Source organism: Tachyglossus aculeatus, chromosome 20 (assembly GCF_015852505.1).
Source record: "Tachyglossus aculeatus isolate mTacAcu1 chromosome 20, mTacAcu1.pri, whole genome shotgun sequence".
Taxonomy (NCBI): Eukaryota; Metazoa; Chordata; class Mammalia; order Monotremata; family Tachyglossidae; genus Tachyglossus; species Tachyglossus aculeatus.
The window spans coordinates 26,906,866-26,927,187 of record NC_052085.1 but is presented as its reverse complement, the minus strand read 5'-3'; the positions used below and the strand labels follow the sequence as shown (position 1 = coordinate 26,927,187).

The window sequence follows — 20,322 nt, the reverse complement described above, 5'->3', positions numbered from 1 at the left end:
CTAGTCTGTTGCATTATAGTGCTCTACAGGGCTCTGAACAGTAAGCGCTCAATACCACTGATTGAGGGAAAACCAGATTACAAACCGTATTTCAACTTGTACTTTGGAAGACTGGGAGGCAGAATTTGGTGAGAGTGGTACCCAGCCTTCTTACCAGCAGAGACACACCCGGTTGCCGGAGCTGCTTCATCCACATCAACCTCACATGCACGGCAGCTTCATCAGTCACAGCGTGGCCTAGTGGAAAGAGCACGGGCTTGGGGGTCAAAGGTCGTGGGTTCTAATTCCGGCTCCGCCACTTGTCAGCTGTGTGACTTTAGGCAAGTCACTTCACTTCTCTGGGCCTCAGTTAGCTCATCTGTAAAATGGGGATTAAGATTGTGAACCCCACGTGGGAGAACCTGACTACCTTGTATCCCCCTTCCAGTGCTTAGAATAGTGCTTGGCACATAGTAAGTGCTTGACAAATACCATTATTATTATTATTATTATTATTATTATTCTAAACCAAATGACAAGGCAAGTCAGTCAGCAACGAAATCCTGACGCACCATCAGCTCACCAGCATTCGGCCAAAGCTCAATGTAACGTAGCTTCACTGAAAAGAGGTTTTTTGGGGGTTTTTTAAATGGAATTTATTAAGCACTTATTATGTGCCAGGCACTGTACTAAGCGCTGGAGTAGATACAAGGTTGTCAGCTTGGACACAGTCCCTGTCCTATGTCACACTCACAGTATTAATCCCCATTTTACAGATGAGGTAACTGAGGCACAGAGAAGTGAGGTGATTTGCCCAAGGTCACAAAGCTGACAAGTGGCGGAGCAGGGATTAGAATACAGATCCCTCTGACTCTCCGGCCCCAGGCTCTATCCACTAGGCCACGCTGCTTCTCAAGAAGAGGTGAGGAGAACAGGCGACGACAGAATGAAGAGTGAACTGAAACAGGGTAAACCCAGGCAGAGAGGTAGAGGCAGAGTTTTAAAGACTCAGTGAAGCCCAGTTTCCAACAGTGGCAGAGCAGCTACTGCTGAGAGGCAGTTGCAGCAGGCCCACCTGTCTGGTATGCAGCAAGCAGGAGAGGGGTTTCTGCCCATGAGCAGTGACTTGGGCCAGATGGGACACCAGGGCAGATGCACAAATTGTGATTACTGTCTTTGCACCCAATGTGGAATAGAGGGTCATCTGAGCTTCAGTCTTAACAGCTATAGTTGTATGCATGGGTAAGAGTGACAACTATCCCTCTACCCCTTTCCCTTCTCTCTCTCTTTCTCTCTCTCTTCCTCTCTCTTTCTTTATATATATATATATAAAGAAATATATAGAGAAATATATAATATTATATATAATATGATATGCATAATATTCTTTCTTTTTTGGAATCTATCTGATGCAGATGAGAATATATATATATAGAGGAAGAGAGAGAGAAGGAGAGAGAAGGGAACGGGGTAGAGGGATAGTTGTTATATATAATAATATATATTATTATGTTATATATAATAATATATAATGGCATTTATTAAGCTCTTACTATGTGCAAAGCACTGTTCTAAGCACTGGGGAGGTTACAAGGTGATCAGGTTGTCCCATGGGGAGCTCACAGTCTTAATCCCCATTTTACAGATGAGGGAACTGAGGCACAGAGAAGTTAAGTTAAGTTACTCTATTTATTTATTTATTTATTTATTTATTTATTTTACTTGTACATTTCTATCCTACTTATTTTATTTTGTTGGTATGTTTTGTTCTGTTCTCTGTCTCCCCCTTTTAGACTGTGAGCCCACTGTAGGGTAGGGACTGTCTCTATGTGATGCCAATTTGTACTTCCCAAGCGCTTAGTACAGTGCTCTGCACATAGTAAGCGCTCAATAAATGCGATTGATTGATTGATTGATTGATTAAGTGACTTGCCCAAAGTCACACAGCTGACAATTGACGGAGCTGGGATTTGAACCCATGACCTCTGACTCCAAAGCATGTGCGCTTTCCACTGAGCCACGCTGCTTCTCTCTCTCTCTCTGTCTCTCTCTCTGTCTCTGTGTGCATGTGTGGGTGTGTATGTATGCACATAGATAATTGCATAACACTAATAAAAGCAAACAAGTGTAGTTACACTGATTTTTCCCATTAGGGTATCCAGGAGTGTAATGCAACCGAGTAATCTGAGACTCTACTGATACTGTACTATTTGTTATTTAGAGAAAGATTATGATGCTCAAATGTCCTTATAGTCTCTTGGAGAATACTAAAGAGTGCACTACTCTGCAGGAAAAGTGACAAAATGCTTTGTAGAAGAGTAGTTGTAGCTTCCACAGAGTGACTATAGTAGCAGGTTTTTATTCCCTTGAACCTAAAACTAATAAGCACTTGGTATTATGAATGCCAGGGATGTTTTATTTCTAGTCTCTATTTTCATTATAGAACTGCTTTAAATTATTTATCTTATGGTGAAAATGAGGGTTTTTATCAGGCCCAAAGTCATTAGGAAATGGAGCAAATCGATCTTATTTTAAAAGGAAACTTTTCAGCTGAGTTATTTAGCTTTAAAATCTAAATTTCGAAAACAGCCCTTTCAAACAGCGTGCTTCTTTTGAGAGTTACCCAGCATGACCATTTTTATGATAGTTAATTCACATTTCATGGTGTGCGCCCTCTTTCAAAGAAATTCGTGTCCTACTCCAAATATTACAGGTTACAAAATGAGGCTTAAAATTAAAACGTTAATAGTAGTAAATCAAAGTAATACTTAAAATCAGCCTAAGAGCACACATATTAGCATATTGGAATCTAAAAGTGAAAACTATGGATCACTCTAGCCATGAACACTGCATAATATTCTTTCTTTTTTTGGAATCTATCTGATGCAGACGAGAAACCATCTTTATTGCGAGGAACAGTCCCATAGCTCTGAGCAGAAAAGAATGAGGGCTGAAATCTCTGACCTGACAGAAGAGCTTCATCAGAAGGAGATCACTATAGCAACTATCATGAAGCAAGCTACTCTTATGGAAAGACAGTTTAAAATGGAGTTAGAGATCAAGGAGAAAATGTTAGCCAAACAAGAGGTATGCAGATAGACAATGTCTGAACAGGTCTTTCTCTAGGCCTGTACCAACAGTGATTTTCGTTTTGGGCAAATAAGGCATTGTACCTTGTGCCATTGTTTCTCTCTTACAACAACACTTCCACCTTAACGAATACAAAATTCAGTCAAAACCGAACTAGCGGGATAAACAGATCGTGTCCGTAGATCTCTTTTAGAAATAAAATTAGTTCTGATCATTTTTTTCCCCTTGGATTTTTATGGTCATTTTTCATTAAAACTGCTATGTTTTTTTCCAGTGGAATTAAATCCAATTAATCTTTAGTTTGGGATTTTTTAATCCATTATATTTCCTTTAGAGCTTTTCATTAAGAATGCATAATCATCAAAATAATTTAATATTTTTTGAACCCCTGCAGGAGCTTAGGGAAAACAGATAATTGCCGGGTTCCACCCTTATCAGGATAGCGGCTGCTTATAGTCTTCTGTTTATTCCATTTTAAACCCGTTCCTCTCATGCCCACTCTTCCCCTGACACAGTCCTTTCCTACCCACTTTCCATAACAGTAGGACTCAGTGTCATCAATTGTATTTATTGAGTGCTTACTGTGGCAGGGCACTGTACTTGGGAGAGTAAAACACAACAATGTAACAGACACTTTCCCTGCCCACAACGAGCTCACAGTCACTACACTTGTACTGGCTTTAATCAGTTGGAAGTGGATAGCATAAAAACAGCAAAATCTATCCTCTCTCCCTAAATCTTTGTGTGGAATGATTTAATAAAGCCTATGAGTCTATAATAACGGCCACCTCCCACTTTGCCAGTACTTTATTCCCTTTCATAACAAAGAGTTACACCAGACAACTGTAACTCACAAGCAAGTTACTATAAATGAAGAAAGGAAAATTCATAACCGAGTCAATGTCTGCATTAACTCTGAAGATGAATTCATTGAGTACTACCTAATAATTCCTGAAACCATAACCCAGATGTTGCTACCATAAATCTTTTCATTAGTGTGAAGAAGATGTTAGAAAATTAATTAACACTTCCATTAGGTATTATCCACAGTGAACCTACCACAAACAGATGGGGATTTACTGATGGATTATGAATTTATTCGTTTTAAAATTTGAGGCATTTTGAATGACACCACTGAAGGTGCCACTTCTCAGTTCACTTTACCAAGCTTGAGTCTCCCAAGCCTGTTCTCGGGTGCTCAGTACAGTGCTCTGCATGCAGTAAGTGCTCAATAAATGCAATTGACTGGCTGAGTCGTAAAGAGTGATAGGGAAGAAATGATTGTTCAGGCAAAGCTTTTTTCACAGAGCAACGTAGATCGAAAAGTGGCTTGTAATTGGGGTGCCTCCGGAGATGTAGAATTAGAAATTCCACCTTTTCAAAACTGATCACTGTGGGCAGAGAACATGTCTATTAACTCTGTTATATTATACTCTCAAGCGCTTAATACAGTTCTCTGCACACAGTAAGCACTCAATAAGTACAACTGATTGATTGATTTTGCAAAGTTGAAAGAGGGTGTATGTGTGTGTGCGTGTTTGCACGGGCTTATCTTTTTGTTGATATCTCTTGCTCCTTTTGGGGAAAATTTTTTGCTTCCCTATTGACGATAATCTGGTGACATTTCAGTTTCAACAGTACTTTTTTTAAAAAGGGGAAGAAAATGTTTTGCTCTCTCTGTACTCTATTAAGCCATATGAGCAAATATTGAGGGGATGGGAAGGTAGAGGCATGAAATTCAAGTTACTCTAATATTTTGAATGCTCCTTACTTTGCAAAGGATGACTCATTTTGTAGCTATGAAAGTACACACAAAATTCCTTGACTTATTAACTTCTCAGAAGGTTTTTCCTCATGGAGAGCTCTCTCAAGATAGTTGTGCTTGATTTAGATTAAAACCAAAAGCTGATTGACTATCTAGGGAGGACCCTTGTTGTGCTAGGTATTATACAGAAAATATGAGACAGACTGAGGCTCTTAGGAGCTGGAAGTGTAATGGAGGAAGATGAGAAGCGTATACTAGAACTTCCCTTAAAAAAAACCTGACTTGTTTCAGATCAAACATGTTTTGATGAAATAAGAGTAAATAAGCAGCTGTACTGATATTAGTTAAAAATTGCCTGCTGAAATAGACTATCTAGCTCATATTTAGAATATATGGAATATTTAGTTCAAGGGATTTCCCATTTCTTAACCCAACAAATCTCTTGATCCCTACAGTGGTTACCAACTCAATATAGAGTCTAAATCAAGATTCTGAGACTTCATTAAAGGCCCTAAAGGGGCAGGAATTACATTCAGCTGCTGTCTTCAGTTAGAGGTTTAAGAAGGTTTTGTTCACTGAAGTAAAACTGAATTCAAAGCCTCAAGAAGATTTTCTCAGTTCCATTTTCCTTCAGACCAACAGAGCCATAGACTAGAGTGCCAGGTTTTAGGGAGTGGGCAGAAATGCAGGTGGCTACTGCCCTGAAGGTCTCTCTTCCTCATGTGCACGGCCTAGTGGAAAGAGCACTTGGGAGTAAGAGGACTTAGGTTCTGACCCCAGCTCCACCAACTTGTCTACTGTATAACCTTGGCTAAGTCACTTCTGTGCCTCTGTTTCCTCATCTGTAAAATGGGGATTCAAGACCTGTCCTCCTTCCTACTTAGGCCACAAACTCCACATGGATCAGATAATAGTAAGTGCTAATCAAGTACCACAGTTATTGTTCTTATTAGTCCAACTGCACAGCCATTCCAACCTCACTTCCATCCCGTCTTTCCTCTTGCTGGAATGGTTCCTCTGGGCAGTGGGACTAGTTTCCAAGCTCCTTTTTTATGGCATTTTTTAAAGTGCTTACTATGTGCAAAGCAGTGTTCCAAGCGCTGGGCACTGTTCTAAGTGCTGGGCACTGTTCTAAGTGCTCCTTGAGGCCCGGGATCATGTCTACCAACTTGTATTGTAGAGAAGCAGCCTGAACTTGTGGAAAGAGCATGGGCCTGGGAATCAGAGATCCTGGGCTCTAATCCTGGATCTGCCACTTGTCAGCTCTGTGACCTTGGGCAAGTCCCTTAACTTCTCTGTGCCTCAGTTCCCTCATTTGCAAAATGGGGATTCAAAACCTGTTCTCCCTCCTACATAGACTGTGAGCCCATATGAGACCTGGTTATCTTGTATCTACCCCAGTGTTTAGGACAGTGCTTGGCATATAGTAAATGCTTAACAAATACCACAGTTATTATTATTATTATTACTATTATTACTCCCTCCAGTACTTAGAACAGTACTCTGGAAACAGCTAAGTGATCAAAAAAAAAAAACCATTGATTGATTGATTTGGCTTCTTGCTGACCACAAGCTGGCAAATCATAAAACTGTGTCTTCTCAGGATGCAAGCCAAGACTTCAATTTAAATATTTCTAAAAAATGCATATTCCTTATCTTCATCTTGACCCCCAATCTGTTCCGTTAAACATTCCCATTCCCAAGGGCTGTGTCTCACGGCAGCCTGGAACTTGAATAAAATGAGAATCCTCTATACACAACAAGCTGTTGTGTTAAAATAAGGCTGCTGTGAAAACCAGCAGCTATGTACACCTAGATATTCCATGGCATTGGAAAAAATCTTGTAAGCCATCCACACCAAATCTTTCCTAACCCGACTCAGAAAGAGAAGAATTTATCGTAATAAAGAAGAAAATTTCCTGCTCTCCCTTGGTCACCCATCCCGGTGTTCCATACCCATCACTCTGAGAAAAATATAGTATAATCCTTCATGCTGCTGCTGAAACTCATTTTGGTTTCTCCTGCACATTTCAAACATGGAGAACAGGAGAGCAGGAGAACCTTTTTATTTGTTGGAATGGCTAATTCCAGCAGGTGGGGCTTGCCAATAATAATAATAATAACTGTGGTACTTGTCCAGCACTTACTACGTGCCGGGAACTAATTGTTGGGGTGGATACGAGCAAATCAGGTTGGACAGAGTGAGGGCTCACAGTCTCATTCCCCATTTTACAGATGCGGTAACTAAGGCCCAGAGAAGCAAAGTGACTTGCCCACGGTCACACAGCAGACAAGTTGGAGAGCCGGGATTAGAACCCATGACTATCTGAATCCCAGGCCCATTCTCTATCCACTATGCCATGCTGCTTCTAAAAAAAACCACCAACAAAACACCATCCCAAATTCTGACCAGCCACATCTGCTTTAGATGCAGTAAGCTCATTACGGGCAGGGATCGTGTCTGTTTATTGTAATAGCGTACTCTCCCAAGTGCTTAGTATAGTGTTCTGTATGCATGACTGAGTGAGAGAGCTCAGAGGACATTAACAGCAGGTATTGAGCCCTAATGGTGTGTAGAAATCCTGAAGTCAGCCACATGACATGCCAAGTATGAAGGAGACAGTGTCAACCTCTTTGGAAGATGGCAGCAAGGAAGGGATATTGGCATTCATCATCTTCACCATCTCTGTCCTTAGCAGAGAGTACGTCTCCCTGTATGGCAGTCAGGTAGGGATAAGGATAGTGATGGCTAAGGTTGGAAAATGCCATTTCTGCCAGGCAGAGTGACCTCCCACTAGCCCTACAGAAAAGGCCGTGGAAGGATGATGGCTAATGAAAGCCCAACGCCCATTCCTCAGGGGTTTGGGGACTATATTTGGGGCTCACTCTACTTCAACCGGAGATGGCAACAGCCTTTAAGGTAGCTTCACGTGTTTCCTCTCGCACGCGTGTTGAGACTTACAAAACCAATTAACACCTCTCCTCCTGCAGACGAGGTCAGAGTAATACAGGCCATGTGCCCATTGCAGGCGGACAGTTATCTTCCAACATGCCTGACCGATTCATCAGAAATTGTGCGTTGCTTATTAGGCATGATTCATCCAATTACGGTCTGCTTTTTCTACACAGAACATGAACACGAGTAACACGGAACAGGCACTATACATAACAACTATTAACAAATTGGAATACGAGAACCGAATGCTACGAAGAAGCCTTGCTAAGCTTCAGGAAGACAGGCGATCAGAATGGATTGACCCAGAAACACAGGAAGACACAGTGAAACGCACCAACCAAAACCAAATAAAGATAATAGCAAATGAAGACAGGTACGTGTTTCAGTTGCAAAAGAACACACACCTTTTCACAATCATTGCCTCTTCTTTAAGCGATTTACTTGGAAAGAATTTCATGAATGGCTTTGACTTCATTTTCTCTGATATTTTTATTTTGTGCTAAAATAATGTTAGTAATAGAGACATAGTCTAATGCATATACTAAGCACTTAAAATATACCATCAAAATGAAAAAAGTTCTAAGTATACAATCTTTTTTTTTACTTTTTAAATTTTTTATGGCATTTGTTAAGCGCTTATTATGTGCTAAGCACTAGGATAGATACAAGCTAATCAGGTTGGGCACAGTCCTTGTCCCACATGGGCCTCACAGTCTAAATCCCCATTTTACAGATGAGGGAACTGAAGCCCAGAGAAGTTAAGTGATGTGTCCAAGGTCACACAGCAGAGCCGGGATTAGAATTCAGGTCCCTCTGACTCCAGGCCCATGCTCTATCCACTAGGCCATGCTGCTTCTCTTATTTTTAGGAATATCAGAAGGCAGAATAGGAGATGTTCCTGAAGGTGATACCCATTCATTCTTCATAAAGTGGGAGCTCTTCATAAAGTGGGGAGGAGGGGAAGGCTCAGAGGCCTACAGTAAATACATTGCTAATATTGGATCACTGCAAAATAAATACAATCTGAAAGTACAAATACTGTAAACGTCAGAAATGTTGGTAAAAAGCAGTAGCTTGGTTGTTCACATAGCTATCCCATCCCCATTTCCTGGCTATAGAGCCTATGAAAGTAGACCATTTGGTGCATAGCCTCAGAGAGCTGGAAAGAACTTCTCAATCTTGTGCAATGCCTGCCTGTAAACCAGAATGCACTTTATCCATCGGTGTGAAAGAATTCTCTCCTTTTCTAAAAAACCTGCAGCAGGGAAGGAGATTCTGTCACATAATTGGAATCTCATTTCAAGTCTTGGCAGCCCTTGCTATTGGGATATTTATTCTCTTTTCTCTCCTAATCTTAATCTGTAATGTAGACCCATTTCTTTTCGTTCCGTCCTCAGTGGAGCTGAAGAACAGCTGGTGAGCATATTTAATCAACCAATTGCATTTATTGAGTGCTTTCTGTGTGCAGAGCAATGTATTAAGCACTTGGGAAAATAGAGCATAATAATATAACACACGCATTCCCTTTCCACCCTACAAGAGGAAGATGCTCACCATCTATTATCATAATCATTATTATTCATTTCATTTAGTATTAATTCAAAATGAAAATGTTTAGTGAGAAAGTAGTTTCTGTGCCAATAAGTAAAACAGAATGATTAGGTTATTTTGTTCCTATCAGAAATGCATATTATCAATTATAGCAGACCTATAAAAGTTAATATGACCCAACAACTTTGTAATATTTTTAAAAGGGAAGGAAGGATAACTACCTAGCCAGGAGGAATTTTCTAGAAAACTCTGAAAAACCCTCACACCAAAGAAATCATTCAAGCTCAAAGCAACAGTGAATCTTTTCTGGCAAATTCAGATCAATTGATCAGTAAGTGGTATTTTTTGAGTGCTTACTGTGTAAACACTGTAAGCACTGTACTAAGTGGCTGGGAGAATGTAGCTAGGTTCCCTGCCCACAAAGAGCATACAGTCATATGTCATAGCTTGGTCATTTGTTGTATCCTCCACAGACCTTTATATTCTTCCTGTTTAATTTCTGAGCATTTACTTTCTAATCGAAATTCTTGCTTTATTTCTGTTAACTCCATCTATACAGAGAGATTTTTTGAAAGCTGTTTTCTCAGTAGCATTGGCATTACTATCAATAAAGCCAGCATGAATTCAAATTCAGAAAAAAGTAAGCTTATCATTAAAAAACATTATTAAAGAGATGACTCAATTTAGTAAACACAAAGCTTCATGTGGATGCTTTAAGCTCGGCTGGTACCAGCTTTTCAAGTGGTTCTACAGGCATTTTATTAGCATCTTTGCTGTTCCGGGTGTCTTTCATATAGATCACCTCATTTACCATTTCTGGGTCAACATGCCGAATAAGGAAATGAAATATTAAACAGAGCATTAAACATTACTATCTGCAGCGGCTTTATTGCATTTGGCTTGATGCTGTAGGAATTCAAGATTTTGTCCATCACCTACTTCCTCTAAAGCCATCAAGTGACTTCCTTCTTTCTCAGAATAGTAACAATGAATGTAGTTGGTTGATTGTTTTTCCCTTTCTCCTTACCAGGGTGGCCTCCAGCTCCCCAGGCCCCCTCAGCCCTGGCAGATGGATGCCAGAGTTCATTCATCCAGTTGTATTTATTGAGCACTTACTAAGTGCTTGGGAGAGTACAATACAACAATAAACAGACACATTCCTTGTCCACAACGAGTTTTCAGTCAAGAGTCTAGTTGCTCCCCACACAACTGGAGTGGTTTAATCAATCAACCAATTGTATTTATTGAGCACTAACTGTGTGCAGAGATAAGGGAACTGAGGCACAGAGAAGTAAAGTGACTTGCCCAAAGTCACTTGGCAGACAAGTGGCAGGGCCAGGATTAGAACTCATGACCCATGCTCAACCCACTATGTCATGCTACTTCTCTATTAATTTACACAAAGATGTTAATATAGGTTTCAAATTCTGGGAAAAGGACTAGCTTTCATGAATTAACCTTTGTTTTCTACAAGAGAAATTTAAAAATACAGTTTGCGTACATCTGGGGGAAAGTGTTCAAATTTTCATCTACAGAGAGAGAAATCTGTTCTTAGGGAAGATTTTTGTGGAAAATATAATTGGAAGCTTTATAGTGATACCCATAGATTTGTGATCTTTGGTTCCAGTGTGGAATCTCACCTGACTACACCTAAATCCTGCTAGGTCAGTGAGAAAGAGGGTTGGTTGGGTTTGGGGTTGTTATAAGTCAACATCAGAGGACTAGGCACTGAAAGAGATATGGGCCACCGGCCGCAATTGATCCCATCCTAACTCCAGATTAGTACCTTCAGCATACTTGGTTCAGAAAGCTAGGGAGATTTCCTCCTGGATATGGCACTTAATAACATAATTAAATATTCTAAATGCCAGGTATAAAATGGCATTCAGATGCGAATGTAGCTTTCCGATTACTTTCCTGATCATCGTATCAGTGCTTTCCAAGTAAGTGCACTGACTAGACTCTCATTGGCTTACAATTCAGAGAAAATAAGATGATAAAACTAGTGCATTTTGAGGGCATTTTAGCTCTTTAGGGGAGGTTCCAGAGGCTTAAAAATAACACCCACAAATTAAATTCTGAAAAACCTCAGAAAGTGGAAGAATAATCAGAAACAGAATGGTATTTGATGAGAGCAAGTAACAGGTGGGGATATCTGGGGGAGAAAGAGCAATTTGAAGATATACCTGGGAATTGACTGGCTCTAAGCAAGTGAAGCACTTTTTTTTCCATTTTTGTCTGATTTTCTTAAGTGCTGAAAAGATCAATCTTTTCACTTTGTCGGCGATCCTCAAAAAATATATGATTGACTAGCATACTTGTTTTTCAATAGAACATTTGGTTCCTAGAGTAGGATTTGAATGTCTGTGGCATCATCTTAGAAAGTGCAGGGCATATTATAAATGCATATATAATATATAAACATATACATATGTACACATAGACTCATATAAAGTATGCTTTTATAAACAGACTATCTTCTGGTGGTTGAGATGAGGAAAATCTGGGTATGGGTTTTTTTTCTAGAAGTGATTCATTTAATCTTTATCTTCATCATCATCAGGTACATTCATCAAAGCCCTACTGTGGGCGGCTACTGAACATAAGACCTTGGGCAAATACAGGGAAGTAAAACACTCTGTCCCTGCCTTCAAAGAGCTTAAAACCTAATGGGGAAGACAAGCGGATGCCAAACATTTTAATAGGAAAATAGTTCAGAGCATGGATCCGCACGATAGAAAATCAAGCAAATAAATGAATGAAGAATAAACAGATGGACGCAAGTATTTAAGGAGACGGATGGGGCAGAATGACCAGGAAGACAGAGATTACTCAAGGAATGTCTCTTAGAGAAGATGACTATTTAGGAAGTTTGGGATGTTCGATTGGTGGATTTGGTGAATTTCAGAGGGAAGGAAGCTCCAGGCATGATTGATGGGTTGGAGGTGGGAGAGTCACGTGCAAGGTTAGCTTAGGGAAGTATGAAGAGTGTGAGCAGGGGTGTAGCGGGAGAAGAGAGCAGAGAGGTCAGTGGGAGACAGCCAGTGGAAAACCTTGAATCCCATCATTTGCCAGTGGCATTCAAAGCCTACAGTGGGCAAAGCATTGTGCGGTGGTACGACGATTTGTCCATTTATAAAATTAAAATGATACTTGTTTTTTAATGGCTTTAAGAATCTCAGTTGAAAACTACAGCATAAATACTCTACAAAGACTAGTTACTTAAAAGAAAATGATTGCTATTGTGTCCTGGAGAGGGAAAAAACAACTAACCCCAAACCCCCTTTCATTTTTGCTGTCTGGATTGTTCTTTCCTCTTTGCCATGCAGTAGAGATTGAGTTAAGACTGCCTCCTGAAACGAGACAGTGGGGGCTATAGAGACCAACAGGAGAGGTAAAATGCTCAGCAGGAGATTATCTTAATAAGCAGTTTGAACTACAATCCCTGCCTCAGAGCTTTGTGGTCTGCCAGTTTCGTTTGTCAGAAGTTTCATTAAATCTGTTTTAATGCCTTGTCTGATTTCAGTGTTCTTCAGTGACCTGATTTTAAAAAGAAACAGCATTTTCAAATATACTGAATAAATTATTACCGTGTAAAAGCCCCTGTTTTAAAGGGAAAATGGTTGCGATACAAGGACATTCTGAACTCTCCAGCAGAAAACTATATTGTAGCTATGTCCCTGAAATCATTTTCGCCTGTGAAAAAGGAATCTATGTTCCCCCTTCCTTTATCTCATTTAGATTTAGTATTAAAAGCCAGACATCCCTAATAAACAGAGAAGGGAGAAAAACGCTGATGTAAATACAGCCTTTTCTTCATCACTGGCTTCTTTAAACCTTCTTGTGAGGGAAGGAATTTAGCCTTTAACCAAATGTCTTATTAATAAAACATTCTAAGGAGGTTTGAGAGGCTGTTGTCCCAAGTGCTAAGCACTCACTGCTTTTTTTTAAATCTAGGGACGTTTATATAATATTAAATAATCCCTGATCCACTCTTTGGGCGTGATGTAATTTTTTAAATCAATTTTTGATGTTTTATTGTTTGAAACACTGGTGTGCCTACACTCGCTGTTAGTTATTTTCACTTGTTAAGCACTTTAGGATAACTTGAGGCCAAAATGAAATATGCAAAAAAATAATAATTTTACAGATTACTTTGGATCTATTCTCATTTAATAGATTTTCAGTTTCCGGAACCAGGGAATGCCTTAGTGCATTCCTAGGTTTACCACAATGACATTTGCTAGCGTACTGAACACAGGGGTGTAATTACTGTCGGAATTTCCTTGTCTGGTTTCCACAGCCCTTTCTAGACACACTGCAGGGTGTGGTGTCTTTCTTTTGAATTCATCTGACTAGTCAAACTTGAACATTTTTTTTTCCTGAATTAATCTTTGAAAGTTGGCATCTCCGAATCCACCTCGACAGTCATTATTCCAAATGGGGTCAGATCGTTGAATAAAAAAGGGCTCAGTGGGGATCATTATTCTTCAAAATAAGAGTAGTGCGGAATTTGGTTGTTTGTGGAAGGTAATTGAGTGAGAAGGCATACTTCCCCAGTCTGTATTTCACTGCTGCCTGAATTGTTTTTCTAAATCATCTCTCTGCACTTGTCTCCCCTCTGTTCAGAACCCCTCCAATGATTACTCATTCCTCTCCACATCAAGCAGAAACTCCTGACCATTGACTTTAAGGCATTTCCTCAGCTACCTGTCTCCCTTCGACTTATCCTAGCTTTGCTAATAAGCCACCCGAGCTCACTTATGGTCGTGTTCACACCCTCCCTCCTGTCTGGATCTCCTTCCCCCTTCACTTCTGGCAGACCACTGCTCTCCCCAACTTCAGAGTTCTGAAATCATGCCTCCTCCAGGAGGCCTTCCCTGATTAATCTCTCACCTCCCCACAGTATGAGAGCAGACATCAACAGAGCCCAAGCAACCAGAGTCTTGCAGGTTTCCATGAACACCCCATCATTCTGTACTGAAGACTGCAATTGCTCTAGTGAGATTTTAAAGGAGGCAAAATCCAGAATTATATTGGTTTTGTGCCAAACTGGGGAGTCAGAAAAGTGGAAGAGGTGCAAGTAACAGCTTGAGAAATGAGAATGCTATTCAGTCAACCAGTAGCTATTGGTGCACATCAATCAGTCGATGCTATTTATTGAGGACTTACTGTGTGCAGAGCGCTTACTAATTGCTCGCTCTGTTGCTGGTCTAATGGGAAGTGCCCGGCTTCTGGAAATCAGGGAGACCTGGGTTCTAGTTGCGCATCTGCTGCTGGCTGAGGTGAGCAACATGCATTTCTCGGTGTGCTACATACACCCCGCCCAGTGAGAACACTGTTTAAATCATGAATAAGCAATACCATGTGCCCCCACTGAAACTTGATGGCAAATGTAGAGCAGAAACTCCAACAGTCGAAAACCACCTGCCAAAAGGACATTTTGCAGAACCACGGGTGGTATCCTTAAGCTCTCCGTATTTTTTGCAGTATTTTATTTTGACACCGACCAAAAAAACCCCAAAACAAAAACGAAAAGCAACCCAAATAAGTCACATCTAAGACAACTGGGGACCGATGTCTGGATATCGGGAGGTTAAGGACTTCTGCATTTGAAAAAGGAATGGGCAATGATGATCTTGTCAACATAGAGTTGAAACCCTCTTGTGCCCATTTTTGTGGGATGTGGCCTTTACCCAGATGTATGTGCCATTTTATTCATTATAATGAATGAATCTGAATAACTATTGTAGTTCTGTTTGTAATGCGGTGGTTTAAAAGTTAAGAATTCATTTTATTTTGCAAAATCTACATTTATCTAAACTGTAAGTTCATCATGGGCCGAGAACACGTCTTCCAACTCTGTTATATTGTACTCTTCCAAGTGCTTAGTGCAGTGTTCTGCACACAGTACGCACTCAATAACTACCATTGATGGATTAATTGATTTCTCCTTTCCCTTAAGTCTTCTCATCTCTCTGAGTTTGTAGTGGAAAGAAGGCAAGTGTATAAAATCCAGTGATCACTTCGTAATTCCAATTAAAAGATTCAGCTAGAGATTATAGGCAGATGTGCCATACAATTGTTGTGATTTTACTTGAATTGTGGGGAGTGTTTTGTCTTATTTGTGTGCATCATAAAACCATGTTATTTCAGTTTAATTTGCTGTTCTGTTTCCATGGTAATTACGGTTTTGTAGAATGGGTAAAAAAAGATAAATTTCTGGATAGGCAAAAATGGAAAACATGTTGTGTTAGGTTTTTTATGTAGTAATTTACAGATGCCTCGCTTAACTGTTACTGCTATTTGCAGGCAGAGATTTGAAAATGTTTGCATAATAAAAAAGAAGCACACATATAAATATGCTCTTTTGTTAAGGCAGAAAATAATCGCCCAATATACCAACTGTGCTAAATTACCTCTAAAAGCTTAGTGAATGGCCAATTGACACTTACTGGGGATTTGAAACACCGGTAAAAGCAAGTGGTTTTTTTTTACCTGTTTCCAAGGTCTTTGACTAGTTTGATTAGATCTGAACAGTTGTCGGAGAAATAGCTGTTCAAAAAGGCATTTGCTTTATCCGTAGCAACACAGCGTGGCCGGGGCTTTGAACGAAAAGGGAGTAGCTGCTAGAAAAGAACAGACCCTCCTGGCTGTTATCACGAAGGCCTCTAATGCAGGCTTTTAGAGTGCATTAGTTGTCCAAAGGTCAGAGTGTTAAAATGGGACTTTCTGAGTGTTTACTATTCAGCCCGGCTTTCTATATTTAGGCACTAATAGTCACCGTGCCCTTCACCCAAAATGTAGGCAGATGTGGCTTAGGGGCCGATTAAGACTGTGCTGGGCCCACAGCTGGGAAAAAAAGCTCACATTCTTATCCTTCCCCTCTCATCACCCCCAAATCCTCTGCTCCCCAAAGACCAGGGATCTTTTTAGCCAGGAGCAGCAGTTTCAGAGAAGGTAGAAGCAAGGAGAGGAAGCAGGAGGAGGCGGTGGATACAGGAGGTGGCAGTGGGCGGAGGGAGAGTGACCCTTTGGGAATGACCACAGCCAAGACCCCTGATGATCATCGGGGCTCACGTCGATGACCCTTCCTGTTAAAACAGCCTTGACGTGGTGAGACAAAACTGTTCTCTGAGAATCAGGAAGATAACATATCGAGATTTGGAAGGCGGTTAGGTTAAAGATGTCAACCAGATTGCGCATGCTTCTGGAAAGAGTGGATCTAATAGAGGACTACCAAGAGCAGCGGTCTTTATTGAATGGGTAGCAGAGTCTTGAATGACAACTCAAACGGGTACAAAAGGAAAATACCGAAAAGCCAAACAGAGCGACTAGGCTCGCCTCCAAAAGTTAAATTCCGTAGCTCTGTGATGATGAAAATGTTGGCTTTTGTGAGTAGCTAGAAAGGAAAATATTAATATGGGGGGATACATTATATCCTCCTCAAATTGTAGATTCTAAGAAGAATCTCATTGTTCCTGCTGGAATTAAGTTTCCAAATGTACAGAATGGAGGAATACATGTTTAGTACTTTGTAATTGCCGCATTTGTTTCCCATAAGGCATTATGAAGATGTGCTTCCCCAAGGAGAGAATGCAGCCTTTACCATCATGGTGTGGTATTATCACATAGAAAGCAGCAGGGCCATGTTGATCCCCCTTTGGGTTGTGGGTTAATGAACCTTGTGGGGTCCCCATCTTTCATATGACAACATGGGCACCCTCTCCCTGGCTGAGTGGCACCCAGTAAGGTTGCCCATTCTGGCTCCTCCCATGCCTCCTCTCCCAGTCCAGCAGGAACTGATCATTCTGAGAACACAGGATGCCCCGGACAACCCCCTCATTAACCATCGCTAATCTCCTGAGAAGCAGCGTGGCTCAGTGGGAAGAGCCGGGCTTGGGAGTTAGAGATCGTGGGTTTTAATCCCGGCTCCGCTGCTTGTCAGCTGTGTGACTTTGGGCAAGTCACTTCACTTCTCTGTGCCTCAGTTACCTCATCTGTAAAATGGGGATGAAGACTTTGAGCCCCACATGGGACACCCTGATGACCTTGTATCTACCCCGGGGCTGAGAACAGTGCCGGGCACATAGTAAGCGCTTAACAAATTGCATTATTATTATTATTACTATTATTAATGCTAATGGGCCCATTAGCACATCCAGCATCCACAGCTTGTGTGGCTGTGCCCAGGTCTGCTCCTTCACCGACTAGGGGGTTTAGGGGCATGGGAAGGGGAGGAGAGGACAGGTCTTCCACCCCTGCTTCTCTTCCTTCAGATCTTGGGGGACTCTCTCCCATCCCCAGTTTAGCAATGAGGAGCTGGAGTCTTTGGAGCCAGGCTGGTGAGGGCTTCCCAGTCCAAAAGGGGAAATCCCTGGTGGTGACAGCATTTCCTTCTCCCATAGGCCCAACCCAGAAGATGAACCAAGCAGAGGAAGAGACTCGCCATCGCCCCACAAGATGTTTCCTTTCCAGCACAGCAGGCTGCTTCCTGTCAAAGCCGGGCCTGGCAGAGAAAGCCCTTCCTTCAGGGAAAATGAAATCTTTTCCAAGGTGAGTGGGTGATTTTGTCTCCTCCCTCGCTCAACTTCCCCAACTTTCCCACTTAAAAGCAGGGTGAAATTCAGTGATGGGATCCCTGGCCGCCTCCAGCAGGAAAATCAAAGTGCTGCCTGAAGGGACTTTCAGGTACCCCAACCCTGCCTGCTGGAGAGGACCTAGGGTAAAGGTCACTTAACCTCTCTGCACCCTTTTCCCCATCTGTAAAATATGGATAAGGTCCCTACTCTGTAGATTGTGCACCCCATGTGGGAGCAGCATTGTGTCCCTGCTGAAGATCTTGCATGCACCCTAGCCCCTGGCACAGTGCTTAGGTATCTAGTAAGCACTGAGTGAATACCACCGGTAGAGTGAGGTCCGTTTTTTTATCAGACACATTTGGCCCTTGAACTAGCCAGTGCCCTGCCAATTGGAGCCTTTTGTTCCACAGATCACATCTATGGATTGAGGGACTCAGGGGAGGGCTGAGGGAAGGGACTGGGGGGGGGGGGAAACTAGAGCCTGAGGGTCTGCCAATCCCACCTCTAGCCCAGAAGGTGACCAGTAGATAGGAGCAACTTTACCCAAATGAGGGATCACTCGGGTTAGTGGGATGATGACAAAGCAATCTTCCCACAGCCCCCTTTGACTGCCTGGTCCTTTCATACTTCTTCCTTACCAATTTTTCGGGCATGTTCTTGTGAGTGGGAATTTTGTTTCTTCATCCATAACTGCCCTTGTTATTTACTGATCTGTTTCTGTAAAAAAAAAAACCAGAAAAACATCTACATTCTACTCCCAAAACGGGGGCAGGGGGAGATCTGCAGACGTTAGCCCTTATGTGTTGTGTTTTTTGGGTTTGGGAAGGGTTTTTTTTCTGGTGGAGGAGAAAATGAATAGCATTTCTCAACGTATCACATCCACCTGCAATATTTATGACATTCCAAATGTCTTTGATACATTATTTAGTGACTTTTACAATACCTCTCCATGGAATACAAGTGTTTAATACAAAAGCGATAAAGTTAGAGGAGGCTCCAATTTGACAGGACCTCAAAGGAGCCCTAGTCCAGTGCCTCTTCTCTTTCTCCAGCGATTAGAACAGTGCTTCGCATATAGTAAGCGCTTAACAAATGCCATCATTATTATTATTCAGTAGGATGTCCAAAACTCGTCCCTGCGGCAGAAAGGAAAGCACCCAAAACCCTGAATATGAGTAAATAAGAAATTGTTCTATGCATCGCTCCTCCATTCCCCCTCCAGAAGTGACTAAAGGGGCCCCATAATTACCAACAACCACCTAAATACACCCTTAAAAGACCCCCATGACCACCTCCTAAGCAACCAGAATTCAGCCAGCTGTACCCTGGCAAGCTAATAACCAGCATTCCTGATATTTGCCCCATAGAGGCTGGCCCCAAAACGAGCACACCAAAATTCAATAGTCCTGCATTTTCTTGGCAGTTTGGAATATTCTGCCGGGCACTGAAGTGAATTAACCCATATACCGTAAACTTCCTGTGAGCAGGGATCATGTCTACCAACTCTAGGGTGCTCTTTAAATAACTTAGTACAGTGCTCTGCACATAGTAAGTGCTCAGTGAGTATCATCGATTGATTAATTGGTTGATCCGATGTGGCGATCCCGATGGGATGATCTAAGTTGGGGAGGGTGGCGGGGGTGTGGGGAGCGGAGAAACATCCTGGAGCCAGAAGATGAGTCTTGGAGTCCATGGCTTTAGCCAGAATCAATATTTACCAAATTTTCCTTTCCGGGTGCGATTATCCAAAAGGGAAAGCTGCGGCCCCAGGGGAGAAGATCGAAGCTTCTCTGGAGACACATGTCCTATAAAAAGAAAACATGATTATTTCAATCATCAAGCTTTTTAACCCCCTCCATGCCTTTCCTAGCACTTAACCTTGCTCCCAGAAGAAAGCAAACTGAGTTCAACTAGAAGAGACGATAGGAAAAAAAGAAAAAGGAAAAGTTTAGGGTGAACTCGGAAAAATCTTCTCAACAGGGAAACTTGCAGCCTGATGGAAACTCTCCCAAGGAAGCGGCATGGCCTAGTCTATAGGGAATGCACCTAGGAGGGTTCTAATCCGGCCTCCACCACTTGTCTGTGTGACCTTGGGCAAGTCGCTTAAATTCTGTTCCTTCTGTTACCTGATCTGAAAAATGGGATTTAAAACTGTGAGCCCCAAGTGAGACAAGAGCTGTGTCCAACCTGATTAGCTTGTGATTACCTCAGTGCTTAGGACAGAGTAAGTGCTAAACAAATCCCATGACAAAAAGGTGGGGGAGGGAAGCATTCCTTGTGCCACCAACAGCAATTCCAAACCAGAGTGGGAAGCCTGGCTCAAATCCGGCTTGCTTACCAGAGGACCTCAAACTCTAGGTTAACCTTTTCCCGGGCCTCATGGATAGATAGAACTGGTC

The 20,322-nt window shown here is 41.7% G+C and overlaps 1 protein-coding gene across 5 annotated transcripts in view; it reads left to right on the top strand.

Annotated features, from left to right (window-relative positions):
- DEUP1 (deuterosome assembly protein 1) overlaps positions 1-20,322 on the top strand; it is a 76,750-nt gene that overhangs the window by 40,388 nt on the left and 16,040 nt on the right. For 3 of the 5 annotated variants that reach the window (XM_038762104.1, XM_038762103.1, XM_038762102.1), the window contains exons 9-11: positions 2,869-3,066; positions 7,964-8,163; positions 17,750-17,897. In XM_038762104.1, coding sequence (XP_038618032.1) covers positions 2,869-3,066; positions 7,964-8,163; positions 17,750-17,897 — 546 coding nt within the window. Of the gene's footprint in view, positions 1-2,868; positions 3,067-7,945; positions 8,164-17,749; positions 17,898-20,322 lie in introns of all 5 variants that reach the window. The other 2 variants (XM_038762105.1, XM_038762106.1) reach the window with 1 other exon arrangement.